Below are 20,025 nucleotides of genomic sequence, written 5' to 3'. Positions count from 1 at the left end.
ATGTTTTTAGTTGACTGAAAACACTGTGGATTGTCATAAAACAATGTAATCAACTGGGTTTTTTCTCTCAAATACAATTCATTTTCTGACCCTGGCCGACAACAAAATTCTGAGATGTAAATGGCGTATTTTTCGGAGTATAAGTTGCACCTCTTTTCATAGTTTGCGTGGGGTGCGACTTATACTCAGGAGCGACTTGTATGTGAAAATGTTTAACACTTTTTTTTTTTTTTTTGGTCAAGCACACATTCACACCGTCATTACCATCATTGTGAAGTAGATTCACTTCACGTTATTTTCAGACTAAACCGGATGAGGGCGCTCTCGGCTTGCTTTGATAAATTCACCATTGGCACAAGAATCGTTGGGAAGCATGCTATTTGATACTGTGTTGCAACGCATCTGACTGATATGTTTAATGTTTTTTTTTGTAGTTCCACTCATTATTTAAGTGGAAAGCAGACCAGTAAAGCTCAGCCAATCCAGTACTGTGCAACGGAAAATCTGAATTTGTTGTTCGTTTTCTAATGCTAGCTATTTAAAATTTGTCTTTTTTGTCAATTCAAAGCAACTTCTGACTCCTAATAAACATTGAGTCCAAGCGCAGCTCATCAAGAAATCCATGGCTCTAATGAGGAGCCGCTTGGAGAGTTTAGCTTGATGTTAATTTGTTTTGTTTTTGTTGTAAACTTTGTGTCTGTAAATAATGTGTAAATGACGAGCTGGACTTGCTTGCCAGCTGGCCGGACCACACAAGCATTTACGCAGCAATGCACACATATGCATAAACTGATGCACATTCATTACAAGACAATGCATTCAGCAGTCATTGCCACACCATCGCCAAGGTCTTTGTTTAGATTTCATTCATGGTTTGATCATTATTTGCGAGCAATTCTGGATGTTCCAAAAAAAACACTGTTCTCTAGATTTCTTGGAAGGGGGAAAAAAATCAGGTCATATGACAGGAAACTCAGGATAGTCTACTTGGAGTCACAATAAATCCTGGATAGTTTTGTTAATTGAGAACAATTTCAGTTAGGCTTTGGAAATACCCCAGAAAAAGGTCAGGCCAACATTGGAAGATAATCATTTAGCATTTTTAAGGATGCAACATTAGAGAAAATAACTTCACAAAGTGCCCCATCTTTAAAAAAAGCTTCTCAATAAGCATAAAATAAAAGTGCTAAAATGGTTTCACAATGCATGCATAGCTATGTGTAGTCATGCTCATTGGCACACACATATCGTACCTGATCAGAATGTGCAGAGCCGCATAAAAAGAAACACATACACATTTTCTCACTAGCACTCATGCAAACACAAGATAAAATTAGCTTTAATTAAAGGCAGGCCATATTTTGGGAATACCAAGAGGGGTCATGAACTGCAGCACATGAACACTCATGGTATTGAGCCTGAGCAGCTTGACTCCAAATTTACCCTCGGGGTCTAACTTAAGACCTGGAGAGGTGCCTGCGGTGTATTTTTGGGTTAGCATTCAGTGATGTTTACCCAGTGGTAGCAGTACTAAAAAGCTAAAATACCTTGATTTTAGTGGTGTTGATACTTTATTTCTAAACTCAAGATCTCCAGGCCTGATTAAAAGGGTGCAAACAACTTTTAAAGTCTTGTATGGAACTCTACATTGAATGCAAGTTGTGTGTGAAATAGTTGCATCCAGGTCAATTCCTCATTTTCCTTTTGCTATGCCTCGTGCATTGCTGGCAAAACAGTAGTCACGTGATAATTAGATAGTTGCAAAACTGTATTGTTCCATTAGTAGTATACCAGATCTACGTGAAATATACATCAAAGTTAAAACAATCTGCAAATATCTGCGATCTAGCCGATTATTTTTGGCCCATGTTTGCAGGACCATAATCGGCTGATTAATGACTTTTGCCCTAATCTTTGTATCCATCAACCATTCTTCACCTTACTGTCTATCCTTCTGTCTTTCTTTCTACCTTTCTATCTGTCTTAGTCTATCTGTCCATCCATCCACCTACATATCTTTCTATGTAACGTTATCGTCCCATTTTTCTCCGACAATTTCGTTTTTACTCACCTTAGTTTTTCATTTTCTTCTGCAGGTCCGTCTTTCAGCAGAACTGATCCAACTAAGTGGCTTATAGAAAATAATTGAACTCAAAAGCATGGCTGTGGCTGGATGTCCCGACTATTTCCTGCATCATCCTAATTATCAGGTAAATTGCAAGATGGATTGTTCCGTCATTTTGAGAACCTCACAAGCTTTGCTTGAGGGATAACTGTTTTTTCTTTATTTGTTTGATTGGTTTTAATTCATTTGCACATAAACAAAACAATAAAGCAACCAGAACAAGGGATATTGTGCAGGTAAGATCATAAAACCCAGATAGGGTTTATAAAATCAATCTCACACCATTATACATCATCATATACAGTAAATACAGACCAAACATGTAATAATTTATGAAATTAATATAATAGAAATGAAATTAAAGAACTTAGTACATTGAGGGCATACAAGAGAAATATCTTTCAGAAATACCAACAAATTAAAATAACTGTTTGCGTGCGTGCGCATGTGTGTATTACAACATACGTATATACAATTGAAAGATGTGTATGAGGTTTAATGGGTTTGACTTGTCAAAAATATTCCAATCTTAGGTGGAAAATTATGGATTCAGGTTGACACAGATGAGATTTAAACCTATTTGTTGCTTAGCTGGACCGCTCTATATCTTATTGAAAATTGACAGAATGCCACTTTAAGGTTCTGAACCTCTCTGTTGAACCAATATATGCTGTGAAAGAGTTTTGCTTAGTGGAGTTGAACCATGACTTGAATGCACACACTGTTAGAATTTGTGCTGTACCATCACCAGCCGACCAGTGTTGCGGAGCTGTTTGGATGACTGGGTAAGGGATCAGTCACAGTCTGGTAGCTGGGCCCACAGGCAGTGTGTGTCACTAATGGTGATTTCTGCTATTTGGAAGAAGCACTGTTGACTTTCATTATCATTTTACATCACAATGATGCAAGTCTCATTATGGTACTTTCACCCTGACCAACAGAGCTTAAACCTGCGACAAATGATTGGCTATGGTTGGGTTGTTCGTTGATGTTGCTCCTCCATGGCGAAGACAAACTGGACCGCTTGTCTCGTTAATGGTTGTGAGCTGAAAGGGCGACATTTGCTCTTTTTCTTTGCTGGCATTTATGGCTTTCCTCCTCTATAGGTCTTTCTAACTGGACACCCCAGAGGCCAGGCCACGCGAAAAGATCATGTGTTCTATCTGTATTGATACTGCAACACTTTCAGGAGGTTTAAGGGAGTTGTTTAGGATGGAAAAGTGGCATGATGTGTGAACAAGAGTTGAGTACACAAATGTAGATCAACACTATCCATTTAGGCTGGATTTAAAATATCTTTGAAGCGATATATGGGTTTCGATATGGGTCAAAGCACTGAAAAGCAGGGGAAAAGGGTACATAATCGTATTTTCTAGATACATCACATCAATCAGGGAAATTTTGTTAAATCCCTATATCTATTACTTATGTGATTTTGCCAGATGGAATGCAAGGAGTGCATATTAATAATACACAGATTATTCACAGTATACAGGGAGTCCTCGCTTTACGTCAGTGTTTCATTTATACCAGTGATTCTTAACCTTCGGCCAAAGTGTGGGATGAGAGTACCACCTTGATTTCTGGGAAAAGATTTGTTTTACAGACGTGGCCACCAAATAAGTTAGGCTTGCTGCAGTGGACTATCGTGGGAAGATACTCATTGCCGCAATCCAAGCTAAGGACTGCTGCACACTTACCGATGTGCAACAGCATGTACCGATGTCACGTAAAACATGACCCCAATTTTGAATTTTTAGGCTTCACCTAAAGAACGTTTTACTGTTTTTTTTTCAAAACCACAAAAACACAGTGTGATTGTCAAGGAAGAATAAGACTGCCACAAAGAGAGAAACAGAGCGATAAAAAACAAGAGGGGGAATATCTTGAGAGGCTCTTGGCAATGATTGAGCGCTCGATTCACTGACGGCAACTGTGTATTTTGGCAACAGAGACTCTCCACGCTTAGCTTTCTAGCCCCAAGTACATATGAAATGATGACTACGCTTTGGACCCATTGTACCACATTCTATACTTTTCTCTCAGAACCTGTCATTAAGTACTTTTGCTGTCAATTCAACATGACTTGAAATGTAACATTAAGTTTATCCAAAAACATTGAAAAGCAAAGTCCTTCACTGAGCAATGAGATCTTGTACTCTGTGTGAAATGAATGCCACAGGGACATAGGTCAAAGCCTGGTTGTATACTGTAGCACCTTACCAGAAGCAGGCAGACCGACTAATGATAGCTTTTGCACCATAAGGATAATAATACATGTTCAACCAGTGTCTGCTTTACTATTATTAAAGATAAGCGCAGATGTCTTAATAATTATCTCATGGTCTATTGTATTGTCTTGTAAATTTTTGTTTATTCTCTCATTGGGATCAGCAGAGTTGCATTTACCAAGAAAGTATTGCGATAGTGTTGTGTAAGACAAACAGTCTAAGCCATCATCAGCCTTCAGTCCAAGGACATTCCGTTCCACTTCTTGTTAGGCACTATCTGAACACTAAATGCACCCGCATTCAATGTAGGTCTCCCTGGTGTGGTTGTATCAAAAACTCATCCAAATTAAGTCTATAAATTATTTCCTGTATTTTCTAAACACCAGAAGAAATAACAAAACATGTTCACTTTCAGCATCTGGTATAAAGCAGTGTTTATTTATTTACCTAATATATTATCGTTAGATGATACAAAGTGACTATGAATGTTTTTTTTCTTGACAGTGTTTAGATTATAGTTTTACCTTTATTGATATGTTCTTATCATTCACCTGATTCAAATGAGCAGGTCAGCAGCAAGCTCAGAAGAAGCTTCATAATGATCCTGATCTTTTGAATTTGGTGTGTTGCAGCAGGGAGACATCGAAATAGGCAGGACGGTGGCCTATGAAGATAGTTTGGATGACCCTGTGTTATGCCTTAATAAAATTACTTTTGATATGACTTTACGTTTCTGCTCTAATTTTTGTGCCCATCAGCAGGACAATAGAGATCGATCCACCAATCACAGACAAGCGAACCTCATTGGGCCGGGCTTCCAGCAATCAACCGACCACAATTCGCCAAACCATCAAGGTTTGTTCCATTTTTTTTCTCATTATTATATTGTAACATAATTTAATTGCTGTGCCTTATAAACAACCTGATGTGTACAGCTTGTTTGTGGGGGGTATATGTTATTGAAGGGAAAATTAAGCTTCAAAATTGCTTCATGAAACAGTTCTATTTTTGACATTTTTATAGTTTGTCTGGTCGTGCAATGAATATGGATTTTTTTTGTTTGCCATTAAGGTAAAAATGGCTCACCTTACCTTGAATCCAAGTCACATTGTGGCCAAATTCTCGTCGATTATTATGTCTTTTGATGCTGTCAATAGTAAAGCCTTGTCCGTGGCAAAAGCCAAATCGTAAACTAGCGATACATCACACATTAGTTGTCCTAACTATTTTTTCTCCCGTCTTTTGGCGTTTGGCAAATTCATTTGGTGCAATACTTTCAGTAGTCACCTTTACATAATGACATACTGTATTTACACATATAGATGTTAAATCACTATTAAATCAACATTCATTCAAAAAAGTGCACGGTGTCTGTTTTTTAATTTTATTATTCTAAAGTATGCTGCTCAGCACAAACCAGTATTAGCCATTTATAGGACTCCCAAATCATTACCAGGGAAAATTCCTCTCGTCCCTCAACCATGCAGGGAATGAGATTGTTGCTTAACTTAATAACTTAACAAGTTGGCAAAACCGAAGATTTGCAGCTTTTCTTTGCTTGCACTGTTGACACATGTGCACATCAAAAGAGAAGCAGCGCAATTGTTTGATTTTGAAGTCATAAAGCCTGTCCCGTAGAGACTGTGGATGGCCCTGGATGTGATATGCACGCCCGACTTTGCCCAGATCTGCTGTTAAGTCTGAGTTCATCCATGAGGTCAGAGGTACGGTTAAACAAATGAGCATCAAACAACAACCTCTGGTGCTCTTTGGAGAACCATTACACGATATACTGTATATATTGTATATATGTTAAATGAATGTCTTTACAGAGAGTGTGGAATAGAAAGGTCACAGAGAGTGGTTCTATTTCTGGGTTTAAAGGTAGCTAAAGGTTGTTACACTGCTTGTGGTCGTATGTGTGTCGCCTGTCTTCAGTATTGTGTGGGGGCCTGGATGGGGGATTGGAGAAGAGGGTTATTTTACATTTGGTCCTCTCCCGCTGTAAACATTTGAGCTGTTCAAAGGGTGATCTGTGCGAACACAGGGTGCCATTATAACTACGCGGCCTATCTAATTGTACTATACAGGATTGGTCCAGGACAATCGGAGCATGAGATTTAAGCACAATATTGGCTCAGCATGGGAGGCAAGGGCGGGGAGTCTGCGAGGACTCTACCAGTGAATTAGAGCGCTTGGCCACGACATGAGAAACAAATGGAGCAGAAATTATATTGTCATTTTTTGGAATCAGCCAAATTTAGAGAACTCTAGAGAACAGTAGAAGCCGATGAATGGGAATGAAGCCAAGGAACATTTTGCTGACACTAAATTTATATCACACACGTGTTGAGGGCCTGATTATTGAACACCCCGACTGTTGACCATTTACTTTTGCATGTAATGTGTTACTTATTGTAGCAAAACGTAAAACTCTAGCATGCATGACCTACTCTTGAAATTTGACCTTGCTTGGAGCATTACTAGAGGGATGATAATCCTTGCTGATTTTATTAAGCCTGTTTTCCAGTGATCTGGCTCTTTTGCTTCACAGCAACAATAGTCTTAAAGCTGCTTACATTGGCGCAAACGGAGCAGCTTTGGAGGAATACAACTCGGTATTCTCTATTTCATAAATTTAGAGTGAGAGCATTTTATTACTGGGATTCACAGCTAATCTTTAAGAAACACCAGTCAATATACGTATCTAAATTATTAACAGACAAGTCAAGTTGTTGAAAGACAGGTAGCCTTGGTTTGACATTAGTGTGAGAGCCACACACTAACATGCCTTAAACCTCCTAGCTGAGCTTGCAAATATTCAAAGGAGCGTCATCCCAAACATATACAGTCACTCAAAATATTCCATAATGAATTTTAACAAGAGTACTGGTGTCCTTGCAGCTGCTGGGCAACAAATCCCATCGTTGTTGCCAATGCAGCGGAGTAATCTGACGGCACAGCTCTCATGAGCTCATAGCTTGAAATGAATCTCCCAGCTCCAGTTATTCCTGCTTTGCCCTTGTCGGTATCGCGCAACATGTCACAGGCACGCATATTCCCTCTCGAATATTTAAGCACTACCTTCCCAAAAATAATTTAATAGCAGAGTAAGGGAGATGTGGCTATGCAGATTATGATGTGCAATTTGCTGGGTTGTGACCACTGCCGTAACTCGGATTTTTTTTTCTTGGGTGGAATGGAGGGCCAAGTATATCCCAGGGGGTCCGCAAAACTTTTTTTTTTTTTTTAAACAAACCCCCCAAATTCCTCAGAAAACTCAGATAAACCTTAACTGGATGGGCGAGAAATGTGGAAAAATACCAGAAAAAAATCGATGAATAACCCCCTCCATCTAGCTCCACCAGCGGTTGTGACCGCTCAAATATTCACCGTGACTGGACTAACAGTCAAAATTAGAAGTACAGTACTCACAAAGGCACTATCAAGAAATTGTGTTACAGGAAATACATCTTTGGGTGTCTTGCCCATGTTAAAAGGTTTTAATTGAATTTAAATCAGGGCTCGTATAAGGTCATTTCCGAATAGTCGATTGTATTGCTCTTAGTCATTTTTAGGTGTTTTTAGCTGTGTGTTTTGGGTCATCATCCTGTTGCAAGACTTGCAAGAGGAACTTTTAGACCTCTGGGCAACAAATTACTGTCAAGAATACTTTGGTAGTTTTGAGCTTACATTGTACCCTGCACACATTCAAGACGCACTGTACCATTAGCAGCTCCAGAACAAACAGAGCCTGTTCCATATTTCACAGTAGGGACAGTGTACTTTTCTTGGTAGCATTCATTTTTGTGTCTGCGAACATCGAGCTGATGTGTGATGTGTCTTGTCCAAAGGTTCCAGTTTTGTCCTGCCTGTCCTTTGTGGCTTGTCAGCATGCAGTGTGTCATTTTTTTTCCCATGATTTATTTTCAACACTGGTGTTCCGGAATATTTTCTTACCATTCATATTATTAGTCTCTTCAATTTGTCATCAATGTTCCTACTGCGGCCACATCTAGAGACGTTGGCACCCGTCCAGAGGGTCTTAATTCCGGAATAGGTGCAACTGCCGTCGCAGTAACGTCAAACTGCTCGGTGATGGTCTTATAGCCTTTACATTTACCGTATTTTCCGGACTATTAATCGCAGTTTTTTTTCCAAAGTTTGGCCGGGGGTGTGATTTATCCTCATCAGCGACTTATGTGTGAAATTATTAACACATTATTATATAATTTCACAAGTTATTTTCACACTAAACCGCAAGATGGCGCTCTAGGCATGTGGAATAAATGGAACTGCAACTGACGAAGAGTCTGACGTAAGCAACGTAGAAGAGGAAGCACTGCATCTTCTACCTCTGGTGGAGTTATTTATAAGTGACACAGAGGATGAAGATTTCAATTAATTTAGTGATTTGGAATGACACAGATGGTTTGGTGAACTTGTTTGTATGGTATTTATGCTATAGTTAGCTGAATAACTCTTAATATGTTATGTTAACATACCAGGCTTGTTCTCAGTTTGTTGTTTATGTGTCATATAACGCTAGCATACCGTACAATCATTCAGCCTGTTGTTGCATCTATTCTATTTTTATTCTAAATTGCCTTTCAAGATGACATGTCTGTTCTTGGTGTTGGATTTTATCAAATACATTTCCCCCCAAAATGCGACTTATACTCCAGTTTGATTTATATCTTTATTTTGCATTTTATTGCTGGTGCGACTTGTACTCCGGAGGAATTTATTGTCCAGAAAATACGGTAACTTACAATTTCCTTCAAATCTCCTGAAAAAACAATCTTCTTCACGTCCTCTGGTGCATGTTAAGTGTGACACGTATATTGTCACCAAACAGCACAGTTGGTTGTCTTCATACGACCCAACTCGATTTGTGAGTAAATTGTGATATCATTTGCTGCATTTTCCCCATTATTTAAAGATGTATTCCATCCAACCTTGAGTAAGGAACAGCTGTTACTGAGAAAGCCATGTCCTGTGATCACCCTTACCCCGTGTGAAGGGAGTCCCCTCCCTAAATGCCCCTCACTATGAGTCTAGCTCGGTGATCTGTAGTTTTCCTTTTGCTACGTACTTGCCTGTTTTCCCCCCTTAGCCTCTTCTGTTTCCCTTTGACCCTCCCACATTGTCTCCCCCCGCTTCGGGTGTGTATGTGGGGTCTGTCACCAGTGTTATTGTGCACCCCACAAGCCACACTTTACAGTTTAGACCTGCTCTGTCTATACTCCCTTTTGAATGGAAGCCCCTCTGCTGGGCTTGAATTCACATTTCACATGCTGTTTTGTGCATGTGCATGTGTGTTCAATCGATGTTCTACGCATGTATACCTCTTGACAACATTCTTTTTTCAAAGTGAGCGTTACCCCTCATTTCAGTTTGGAACAAGCTGAATAAGAGTGCACAGACTACATTCCTGGCTTAAGGACAAACGGTGAGCCGTATGCATCTGCCATCGGTACAATGGTCTTGTTTTGGCTTTGTCTCTCTCCCTAATTACCAGTAATATTCAAAACAAGCTTTTATGCAGATTCCGACAGACCTAACTAGTTTTACAGTTGGTTAGTACTGCATGTAAATTGGCTAAAACAATGGAGGATGTTGGAGGATTTTTACCCCCAATTTAACCAATTATATGTTCTTAAAGAGAAGGGAAAGGGCAAAACATGTCAGAGGACTAAATGAACAGAGTCCATGAAACAAAGGAACTTTAAAAACAATACTGACAGTGTTGTCCTTTTAACCTATGAAGAAATTGCTGTCCTGTAATTTCTCTTCTCTTGACAGAGAAGAGATACAATACAGGGCAGCACTCTCGGGACACTATTATGGGTGTTTGATGAGATGTTACATCAACAGACATGTCTGTAATTGTGTTTATTTTTGTATAACTGTGGGCGAGTAGTTTGAAAGATATTCGCATACAACTGTAGTTAGCTGTGATGATGTTCATTTTTAATAATTAAAACACGGGTGAAGCCGGGAAACAAAACTCAGAATTGTTTAAATGTACTACATAATTACAAATAAAAGAAGATATTGATGTGACCCAACCAAAACTCTCCAATATGTCTTTAAGTAAATTTTAAGGGTCATTGATTGATTTGTATAATTTTATTTTATGCATCATTTTCCCTTTTGTCTCTGACATTGCATGATAAAAAGAAAAAAAGCTGTTCGTCCCGACAATAGTTTTAAACATCAGGCCATGGAGACTTTGACTTTTAACAATGACTTCATATCCTGAGTTTGAATACAGGTTTCAGTCCGAGAATCTAGTTTGATAAGGGGACTCGCCACATGACTTGCTCCCAAAATATGTTTAAGCAACTGCATCGCAGTCACAAATTCCTACTGTCAGCAGCTCTGCTTTGTGTGCTCCCTGCTGCCTGAGCTGCTCTGATATTTTAAGAGGATCTAATGATTAGCTGTAATAATGTAAGGTCAGGCGTGTCATGGCAGCTGTAAATAAAGGCGTTTACGTGCTCCCCTTTGCCTGCCAAAGATGAGCGGTCGGTAGAACTTGTCTTTTGTTGCTCTTGTCTGGTTCTACTAGGTTGAGTCACGAGTGTGTGCTCGTCATGAATTGCGGTGTCAACAGCCCGAATGACGCACACCTTTGTTTATCTTATTGCAACACGCAAAGGTGATTATAATCATGCGACTGATAGTGACTCTTACAAATCCTTGATCCAATGGTATAAACGCGTTGGATGTGCTTTTTTATACAAGCAATTGTGCCGTTTTCTTTATCAAACGAGTTTTTAGTATTTTGGTTTGGTCTAACTTGAGCTTGCTTTTCTCACTCCTTCCCTAGCCCTAAATATGGCCTTCTATGCACCCTGTGTTCTGTGGTTTACACCTCTTTAGCTATAAGTAGGTGCTCGAGCTTACATGTTGCTATTAATACCAACGGATTAACCACCTGTGATTTACAGGCACCTGTGAATCGGATACCTGACACGTTTTCAGGAAAAAAGTATCCAAGAAAACAGATCAACGTCTGGTTCTTTGTTGGATACTTTGTTGGTTTGGGGCAGATTTATGCTGATACATTCAGGGATCCTTTGGTACAATATATATACCTAGTACATTTAATTATTTTTAAATATATGTAAGAAATTGTATGTTTCTTGGTAGGATCTAGATGTCAACTGCCGTGCTTTAACCCAGACTGACAGTATTTAGCATTCTTGAAATCTAAACAATATATTTACATTAAAAAAAATTGTGAAATATGTACGAGTTCTAATTCTTCGTTTAATTTCCTATTGAAATAATCTCCTAATGTCTGTTTTGCTTCCTGCTCCACAGTTTGGGATCTTCTGCCCCTCACAAGTGGTTCTTGTCTCCCCCCAGTGGTGCGATTGTTGGTCACTCTAGATATGTGAGCTCTAGATGCAGGGATTTGATGATAAATTTATGAACTAGGTTTGGGGTTTTTTGTAATGAAGAGTCACTTATCGGAGTCGCCACTGCAGATTGTAATTTGGGAAGAGCAAAGTTTTTTGTCCAGTTTACCCCTTGAGCTAAAACTTCCACAGGATGAAGCAATTAAGTAGGAACTTCCCATCAATTCCACTCACTTCAAACTTTGATACATAATGCTTGGAGTCAGTTAAAAAATTCACTTCATGAATGTCAATGTGCCTGGAGGTTTTCACAAGAGCTTTGAAGATACATTTCTCCTCCAGAAAAAGAATTTGACTGCTGGTTTTTAAGATCCAAAAAGTAGAAGGTTCGATACATGCTGTGAATTTTGAGCAGATGCCGACAATATGATGCCATTGCGGTGAACCCCAGTGCTGAGAATTGAAAAGTGTTTCTGACAGGGCAGCATCTTATCCATAGTCAAGAAAATCCTGCTAAATTAGTGTTGTGCTCGCGTGCGTGTTTGCGTGCGTGTGTTGAGCGTTTTGTGCTTTTCTTTTATGGGATTACTGAGATTTAAAATGGTGAGGTTAACAGTTCAGATCCCAACCACAATGAAATGATTGAGAAACTGAAATAGAAGTGGAATAGCCCCAACAATTTCCTGGGATTTTACATTTTTTTCATCCCTCAACTATCTAAACGAAACACTCACTCACTCACTCACTCACTCACTCACTCACTCACTCACTCACTCACTCACTCACTCACTCACTCACTCACTCACTCACTCACTCACACTAGTACTTACCCTCAGAAGCAGAACAATAAATATTTCAATTGGACAGCCATTGACCAACTTGACCCCATGACCTATACCAAAGTAGCATTAAAGCTGTTTGCGTAGGAGTAATTCAGAGTATGCGCACATAAACTCTATCAGAGTTTGACATTAACCTTTACACATATTGAACATGGCTTCCTGTTTCTGATCCAGTAGGTAACACCCAATCAGAGTGCTAAATTGGCAGAGATGGCCAAAGGCATTTTGCATTTTAAATCAGCTCACAGATCATCGGCTCATATCGAAGAAGCACATTGACTGGAAATAGATACAACAGTTTCTTTATTCGTTGCATGCAACCGCATGCAAACGCAGAACTGATAAACCACATCAAATAGCAGTTGATAATAAATTGGGAACAGGAATGAGAAACAACTATATTTTGGAAAAATCTAAGCTGAAAAACAAAAATACATGTCTTATGCATAGAATGTCAATTTTATCTACTGCAGGAACACCTTCAATGGAAGGAAGACATTTTGCCAATCAAGTTTCATTTTATCTATCTATCCATCCATCCATCCATTTTCTGTACCGCTTAGTCCCCACGGGGGTCACTGGTGTGCTGGAGCCTATCCCAGCGTCATCGGGCAGTAGGCGGGGGACACCCTGAACCGGTTGCCAGCCAATCGCAGGGCACACAGAGACAAACAACCATTCGCACTCGCACTCACACTCACACCTAGGGACAATTTGGAGTGGCCAATCAGCCTACCAAGCATGTTTTGGGGATGTGGGAGGAAACCGGAGTGCCCGGAGAAAACCCACGCGGGCCCGGGGAGAACATGCAAACTCCACACAGGGAGGGCCGGAGGTGGAATCGAACCCGCACCCTCCTAACTGTGAGGCGGACGTGCTACCCAGTGCTCCAACGAGCCGCCCATTTTATCTATATATATATATAAAAAAAAAAAAACAGGGAAACAAACATCATCATGAAAATCTCATGAGCAAAAAATACAGAATAGCAAAAAGAAAACTATACTTTTGGGTAAAGTTCTGACTAAAAACTAAAAGCGGACCTAGGAAACAAAATCACATGTCGGAATTGGAATATATTGGGGAAAATAAATCAAAATGACATTATTACTTGGCAAAATCGTTCATCCCCTTATTTGCATTTTCTGCAACAAATCAATTTCCAGCTTGTATTCCTTTTTATGTTTCTTATGTGTCTTCCAGAGGATGATCTTGATTTAGAAGCCCTGGTGAATGACATGAATTCTTCCCTGGAGAGCTTATACTCCACCTCCAGTGCCCAGCAAACAGAGTCTACATCGCTACTTCAAAACGGACAGACCTCAACTTCTTCCCAGCAACCCCACAACCACCATCGCCCTAACACGCACCACGCGCAACTACAGCAGGGCCATCATTTGCTAAGCCATTCCTCACACGAACCACCCTCCTCCGCGTCCATTGATCTACCGCAAGCAAGCCTATGCCGATCACAACCCATGCACATCCTGGCTGTACGGTGAGTGGGCTGAACGTACAGGACAACTTATAACTCGTTTGAATGTAGAACTGTTGTAAGAATAGTACTGCACATCAGGGGTGTCAAACTCATTTTTGTCGCGGGCCGCATTGTAGTCATATTTTCCTTCGTAGAGCCTTTATGACTGTCAACCCAAATAAATGTATGAACGTTTCATATTATATACAGCATAGGCTACTCAACAAACTGATGAATAACTAGTTTTGAAATCAGAGACGAGTAAGAACTGTTAAAATAAAAAAATTAAAAAAGTGCTAATAAAAATGGCTAGAAACAGCTCTAGTTTTTAAAAGTGATGACAATTTTCAATTTTAGTATCAACACAAAGTTGATGCATAATTTGTCTTCGCGGGACAAATATAATTACACTGCGGGCCAAATTTGGCCCACGGGCCATAGTTTGAAACCCCTGCTCAAGATAATCAGACTTAAAATTTCAAAGAATTTTAATATCACACGGGGCGTAATGTGTAAAATTTCAAGTAACTATTTCTTTTTAGTCAGCTTTTTGCTCTTCTCGGCCGGCCTGCGAGTGGGTGGAAGAATCGTTGCCAGTGTGGTGGTAGTGGTGGAAGTAGCCTGTAGATTTGGTTTTCCCACAAACATGCTCAGAATTGTCTGAATTGCCGCTTACTTCTGGTCCTCATAAATCTTGAGATAAAGGCAAAAAGGATCCTGTGCTAGTCGTTCAGACTTTCATCGTTGCGTGTGTGAGTTGTTCGCACAGGCCTGTGAGAATACGTCAGTACACATACTTGAGCTTTTAGCATGCACACTTCGAATGCAGCAGAGTAGATGATTGATAGACTCTAATGACAATGCAACTAGCTGTTGATTATTAACATCCATCAGTAAAAAAAAAAAAAAAAAAAGAACTGGGGACCAGAATTTGACTACATTTTCATGATCTGCAGAGAGAAAATATTTGCATTTTATATATTCGACTGTGCTGCTATGTTTTGTTGCATGTCGTGCAGAGGAAGTTCCAGGAAACTTCGTGGCCTCTGATTCCATCTGTTTTCTCCTTTTTTTACCATTGGAGGACTGTTCCTTGGTCACACAGTCAAAAAAGCCACCCAGCCAAAGGAAAAAAAAAACATAACCGAAGTGTGGTTTTGCACAATGTGCTGGGATCGCTTAATAATACTGTTTGAAGTTGGAAGTTTTTGTGACTACAGACAATTTTTTTTGGAAGGGTTTGGTAGAAGTCCAAATTGTACAACTTTAGGGGCACTCAAATTAAGAGGATCCACCATATTCTTTAGACTTTGAAGTGATACTAAGTGTGACTAGAATCCGATAGATTAATATACAGATTTGATTGTATATTAGGAACCTGCACAGTGCGCACCCTCCCAATTTGTAAATGTTTCTGTATAATTCCTCATCTGTAGCCTTTCAATGCCCTCTCCCTTCTTGTCAGGCCCTGTTTGTCTCAAACAACACCATCAGGTCAAATTCTCATTAATTTTATCATCAAGCGTAAGCCTATTTCTCAGTTTAAATAGTCATAGCTCACAGTCTCCCTGAGGCGTTCATTATAGGCTTTTGCCTATACATTCTCTGCAGAGCGGTCTGTAATAATTATCCCTGTCCAAAGTATTTGACAGAAGTAGAGAAGAAATGATCAGGTAATAGACTATTCTGTCTTTAAGGACTCCCGCTTTCTCGCCTCTTCTCACAAGCTCTCACACACAAGCACAGACTCAGGCCCCGAAGTTCTTATTATTCAGCGCTGACCTCTGGATAACCCTGTTCTCAAGCTCAGATGGGACGACATCAAAAGGCTCGCTCCCTTTTGAACTCGCTGGGTTCTACAGAGAAATGATAGAGGCAGGGAGACAGAGTTGAAACCAGAGAGTCTCCCACAATGGTTTTCTGAGCGCACTATTCCCCCCTCCCAAAAAAAAAAATTTAATCCTGAAAAGTTTATGATCGGCTGTCAAACCATCATCCCTCTTCTGAGCCACAAGCTTATAGTGCGTATGCCCAATTTAAAAAAAAAAAAAATGCTTTAAAGAGATGGCTTGTTTAATATTGATGTGCGATGAATATTGCAGAAAATTAGCCAGCAGGCTGCAGGGGTCTGTGATTTCTCCTGGCTTGGAGACTGTTCATTATGGCAAGATCAGACAGAAACAGACATGAGCTTGGGTGCGATACAGAAAAGATTTTCTAATATCCCCTCCTGCACACAACTCACATGTGTCAGCAGGTCTTGTTATCCTAAAGTTCGACGCACTTTTCACTCTTCAGGAAGATGTATTATGTCATTACCACAAATGGCAGTTGATAATTTAATTTGATACATTTAATACAATAACAGGTCAATCATCCTCACCCCGTACAGTAATATTACATCAAAGAAAATGTGTTCAGTTTAACTGAAACAATGTTAAAAATAAATAAATAAACATCTTATTCTAGCTGAATACATTTAGCATTAATTGAACATTCAAGATATTCAGTCTGAATTTGAATATAAATTTCATAGTCAGATAAAACTGCAATTTCTGACCATCCTTCAGCCTTCACTGCTTGTTATAGCCCAGAATAATAATTTTATAAATTCAGCAGTAGAAAAAGTAACAAAACAAAAAATGTTATGAGATTCATATTATGCTTCCCGTCTCAGTTTCTGCTCCCCTTGAGTTTCATTCTAAAGATAGAGAAGAAAAACAGTAATCATTTATATTTTGACTAGAGAATGAATCATTCTGTAATCTGTACCATTGGTATGTTTGTTCTCAAGTGTCTTAACAATCACAAATCATTGTTAAATTAAATAAAGACCAAGTCAAAACTAGGTTTTTCATTATTGTAACATATATCAACAAAGTGATCCACTTTCCTGTTTGATGAGTCTGGCAAGTTTATTTTCTAACTAATTTCCCCAGTGAGTGTAAACTGAAACTAGAAGAGAATTCCAATTGAACGGACAATGCCCGATAGGCAAACGTAATGACTGTTTTGGGTTCCTTTTGCCATTGTCCAGGAGGTTGCGTGAAGAACAGCAACAACTGAGGACATCCTCTCTCCCTGCCATCCCCAATCCCTTCCCTGAGCTCTGCAGTCCGGCCAGTTCACCTGTCCTCAGTCCTGGGTCGCTTCCTCCCAGAGAACCTTCCACCGGCATATATGTAAGTGCAACCGGCCTTCACCGAAACCAAAACATTGGTGGAATCCAATCTCTTTTCAGGAACCAGTTATTTTTGTAGTTGCGGCCTTTTCACTCGGCAGTGAATTTTTATGCGGTGTCACTGGATATAAAATACACTAAGTCAGAGTCTGTGTCGCTTGGCGAAAAGGGCAAGACATCTGCAATGAATATGGGCGAATTACGATGGAGTTATAGTTTGTTGGATTCTGTTTGTTGTTTTGCAGATTTGGGATATCATAAATCAGTTGCACTTTGTGGTCCGCTGTGTGTTGCACATAGACGTATAGGAATTTCCCTAGCCAACATCTGCCCCATTTTTTCCTTTGCTAATTTCAGGCGTCGGGATTGCTAGCACATGATTTTTATGGTACTTGTGTGTGGACTCAAGAGTGTGTGTGCTTTGTGTGTAACAACGTCCATGGCAGGATTTTACAAGCCTTTGCCAATTACCACTTGTGTCTCTAAGATTAGGACACTGGCCTGCCTATTCCTGGAGGTTGAAAGCTCATCATCATCATCATCCATGGTAGTTGTTAATGATCTACACATGGAGCCAGCCAGTTCTAGTTCCAGTAACGTACCAGTTTACAGTAATGTGTGACCAAACTATTTATTAGATGTATCACCCCCTGTTCTTGTCACTGATCCCCTTTTGCACTTCCAGTAAAGGTATTTTTATTTTTGTGCCAAATGCACGTCAAAGTTTAATATAGCCCACTTATCATTAATGAGTTTTGTGGTGGCTTAGGATTGCAACTTGAGGACTGAATCCCCCTGCTTGATGTTATTCTCAGCCTCAAACATTAAGTTTCATTCAAGTTCAAGGTCATCATTAACAGCTGAGTTGTTTATTTCCATGCCGAGAGAGGTAGTAGAGGTAGAGGTAGTAGACACTAGAAGCCGTGGCAAAGATTCAGGACTGCCCAGTAGATTTTTGGTTGAAAGGTCAAAAGGTCCAAAAATGAATGTCTCTTTCTCACAGTGACATAAGTATGACTCAAAATAAGTAGGCCGGGCAAGACAGGAATTTTCTTGATGTTGTAATTCCCAGACGGCCTATTAAGAGTGCTGCGTGGACCAGGAAATGAAGCGGGGGACTGGAAGTGGTGCAGGGGAGTTGGCAATGATGAACAGAGGTAAACTCTGTAATATTTCTTCTATAAACTAAGGAGAGATTTAAATATCAGTTTATCCAGGTGATCCTTCTTAGGGTTTCCCGCAGTGCTTCTCTGACTGCAACCCGAAAGTGTTTGCATGGGTTTCAATTGAGGTCTCTCTTCATGGCGTCCCTGTTTGAGTGCCAACATGCTGTAATCTTAAACACGCACTGGATGTATAAACGAAGAGGAACACTCTATACCCCCGATTTTGTTTTGCTGGGCCAAACATTTGCAATGACGAGTTGAGGAAGAATGCGTGTTTTCAGTGTACACACTCCAAACGCTCACGTAAATTGGTGTGAGAGTGCTCCGGCGCCCGCCTGTGCCTACGACTTCATTTGTTTTCTGCTCGTGTGTTTGCACGTCTTGTTTGCCTTTGCGAGTTCTGTAAACTATTTAGAGAATTGGCAGTGTCTTTTCCGCGTTGATGGCAATGGAAAATATGGCTCATTGTGGTTATTCAGAGTAAATCCAATTCAGCACCTTTTCTACTCTGACTAAACCTCTGGATGTGTGTGAACCCAGCAACACCAGTTCCTTGTAGGCATTTGAGTGATTCCATGACAGGAATAATATGTTGAGTGTTTAAAATAATGGCAAGTATGTTGTAATTCTTAGTCGCTCCCACCCTCCACAGCCCCTTGACCTTTAGAGTTTTAAACACGTGTCGTTTTTGTGTGTGTGTCTGCCTTGGTTTCTCTTGTACGAGTCCTTCCCTGCCTCCTCACATGCAGTCAGCTGGCGCGCTGAGAGGTTTTTCTATTTGTTTTACTGAATTCCTGAAACCTCCAGGCGCTTTCTGACAGACACATAATGCCCCAGTTCCCTCCCTCCTGCTCTTCCAGCTCCCTCGCCTCAGTGCTGGAACCATGAGGAAGTAGCACACAACTTTCAGGAATGACTGGGCAAGCTTACAGCTGTGGCTGCAATCGTCCCAACTAACTCCATTTCCACTTCCTCATCTTATGTTTTGTTTTATTTGTTTTATTTAAGAAAATCGTGTCCTTTTCCCCTCGTTTTTCATTTCCACTTTTGGTGAAAGGGATCTTTATATTCGATCTTCATGAATCATAACTGTTTCACACAAAGTTTCATTTGAAAATACATAAATATAGGCTCCTAACATTCAAGTAAAGAATGATTATGGAGCATTAAAAGAATCTGTCAGAGGCCACTTCCCCCTAAATCCTAATGCTTCATTTTATCAATACATTTCAGTACTTCCACAAAAAAACTTTCTTAACATCAGTGATGTCTGACATGACCTATCAATAAATGAACTATTTACATTTCCTGCACTTCATTTCAAATTCTCTAGATATGGGATTCCATAGGACATCCATTCTTTTTTGGGAGGGTGGGCTCAAATTTGAAACTTTCACAATGTAATATTTAGCTGTATTTAGTAGTTGAACGTTGCGTTCTTCATTTCCTCGAGGTGTGTCGCAAAGGTTCCAAGACTGGTGACAGCACAGAAGGTATATTTCAAATCCAAACTACTAGTTTTATCCTTCAATTAATCCCCCTGGAGTGAAATGCACCTTTCCAGTCTTCAGCCTCCTGGAAGGATTCATCTGGTATCCTCCCTAGCAGCAACATCGCGGCTATCTTCATGTCG

At 39.9% G+C, this 20,025-nt stretch overlaps 1 protein-coding gene across 4 annotated transcripts in view; it reads left to right on the top strand.

Annotated features, from left to right (window-relative positions):
• Positions 1-20,025, top strand: part of LOC119135337 (growth factor receptor-bound protein 10-like) — a 45,288-nt gene that overhangs the window by 6,984 nt on the left and 18,279 nt on the right. For all 4 annotated transcript variants that reach the window (XM_037272826.1, XM_037272825.1, XM_037272824.1 and 1 more), the window contains 4 exons: positions 2,097-2,210; positions 5,115-5,211; positions 13,772-14,066; positions 17,083-17,227. In XM_037272826.1, coding sequence (XP_037128721.1) covers positions 2,160-2,210; positions 5,115-5,211; positions 13,772-14,066; positions 17,083-17,227 — 588 coding nt within the window. In that variant the 5' untranslated portion in view covers positions 2,097-2,159. The remainder of the gene's footprint in view (positions 1-2,096; positions 2,211-5,114; positions 5,212-13,771; positions 14,067-17,082; positions 17,228-20,025) is intronic.

This window comes from Syngnathus acus, chromosome 16 (genome assembly GCF_901709675.1).
Source record: "Syngnathus acus chromosome 16, fSynAcu1.2, whole genome shotgun sequence".
In the NCBI taxonomy this organism is placed as follows: Eukaryota; Metazoa; Chordata; class Actinopteri; order Syngnathiformes; family Syngnathidae; genus Syngnathus; species Syngnathus acus.
This window is presented reverse-complemented; position numbering and strand designations above follow the sequence as displayed.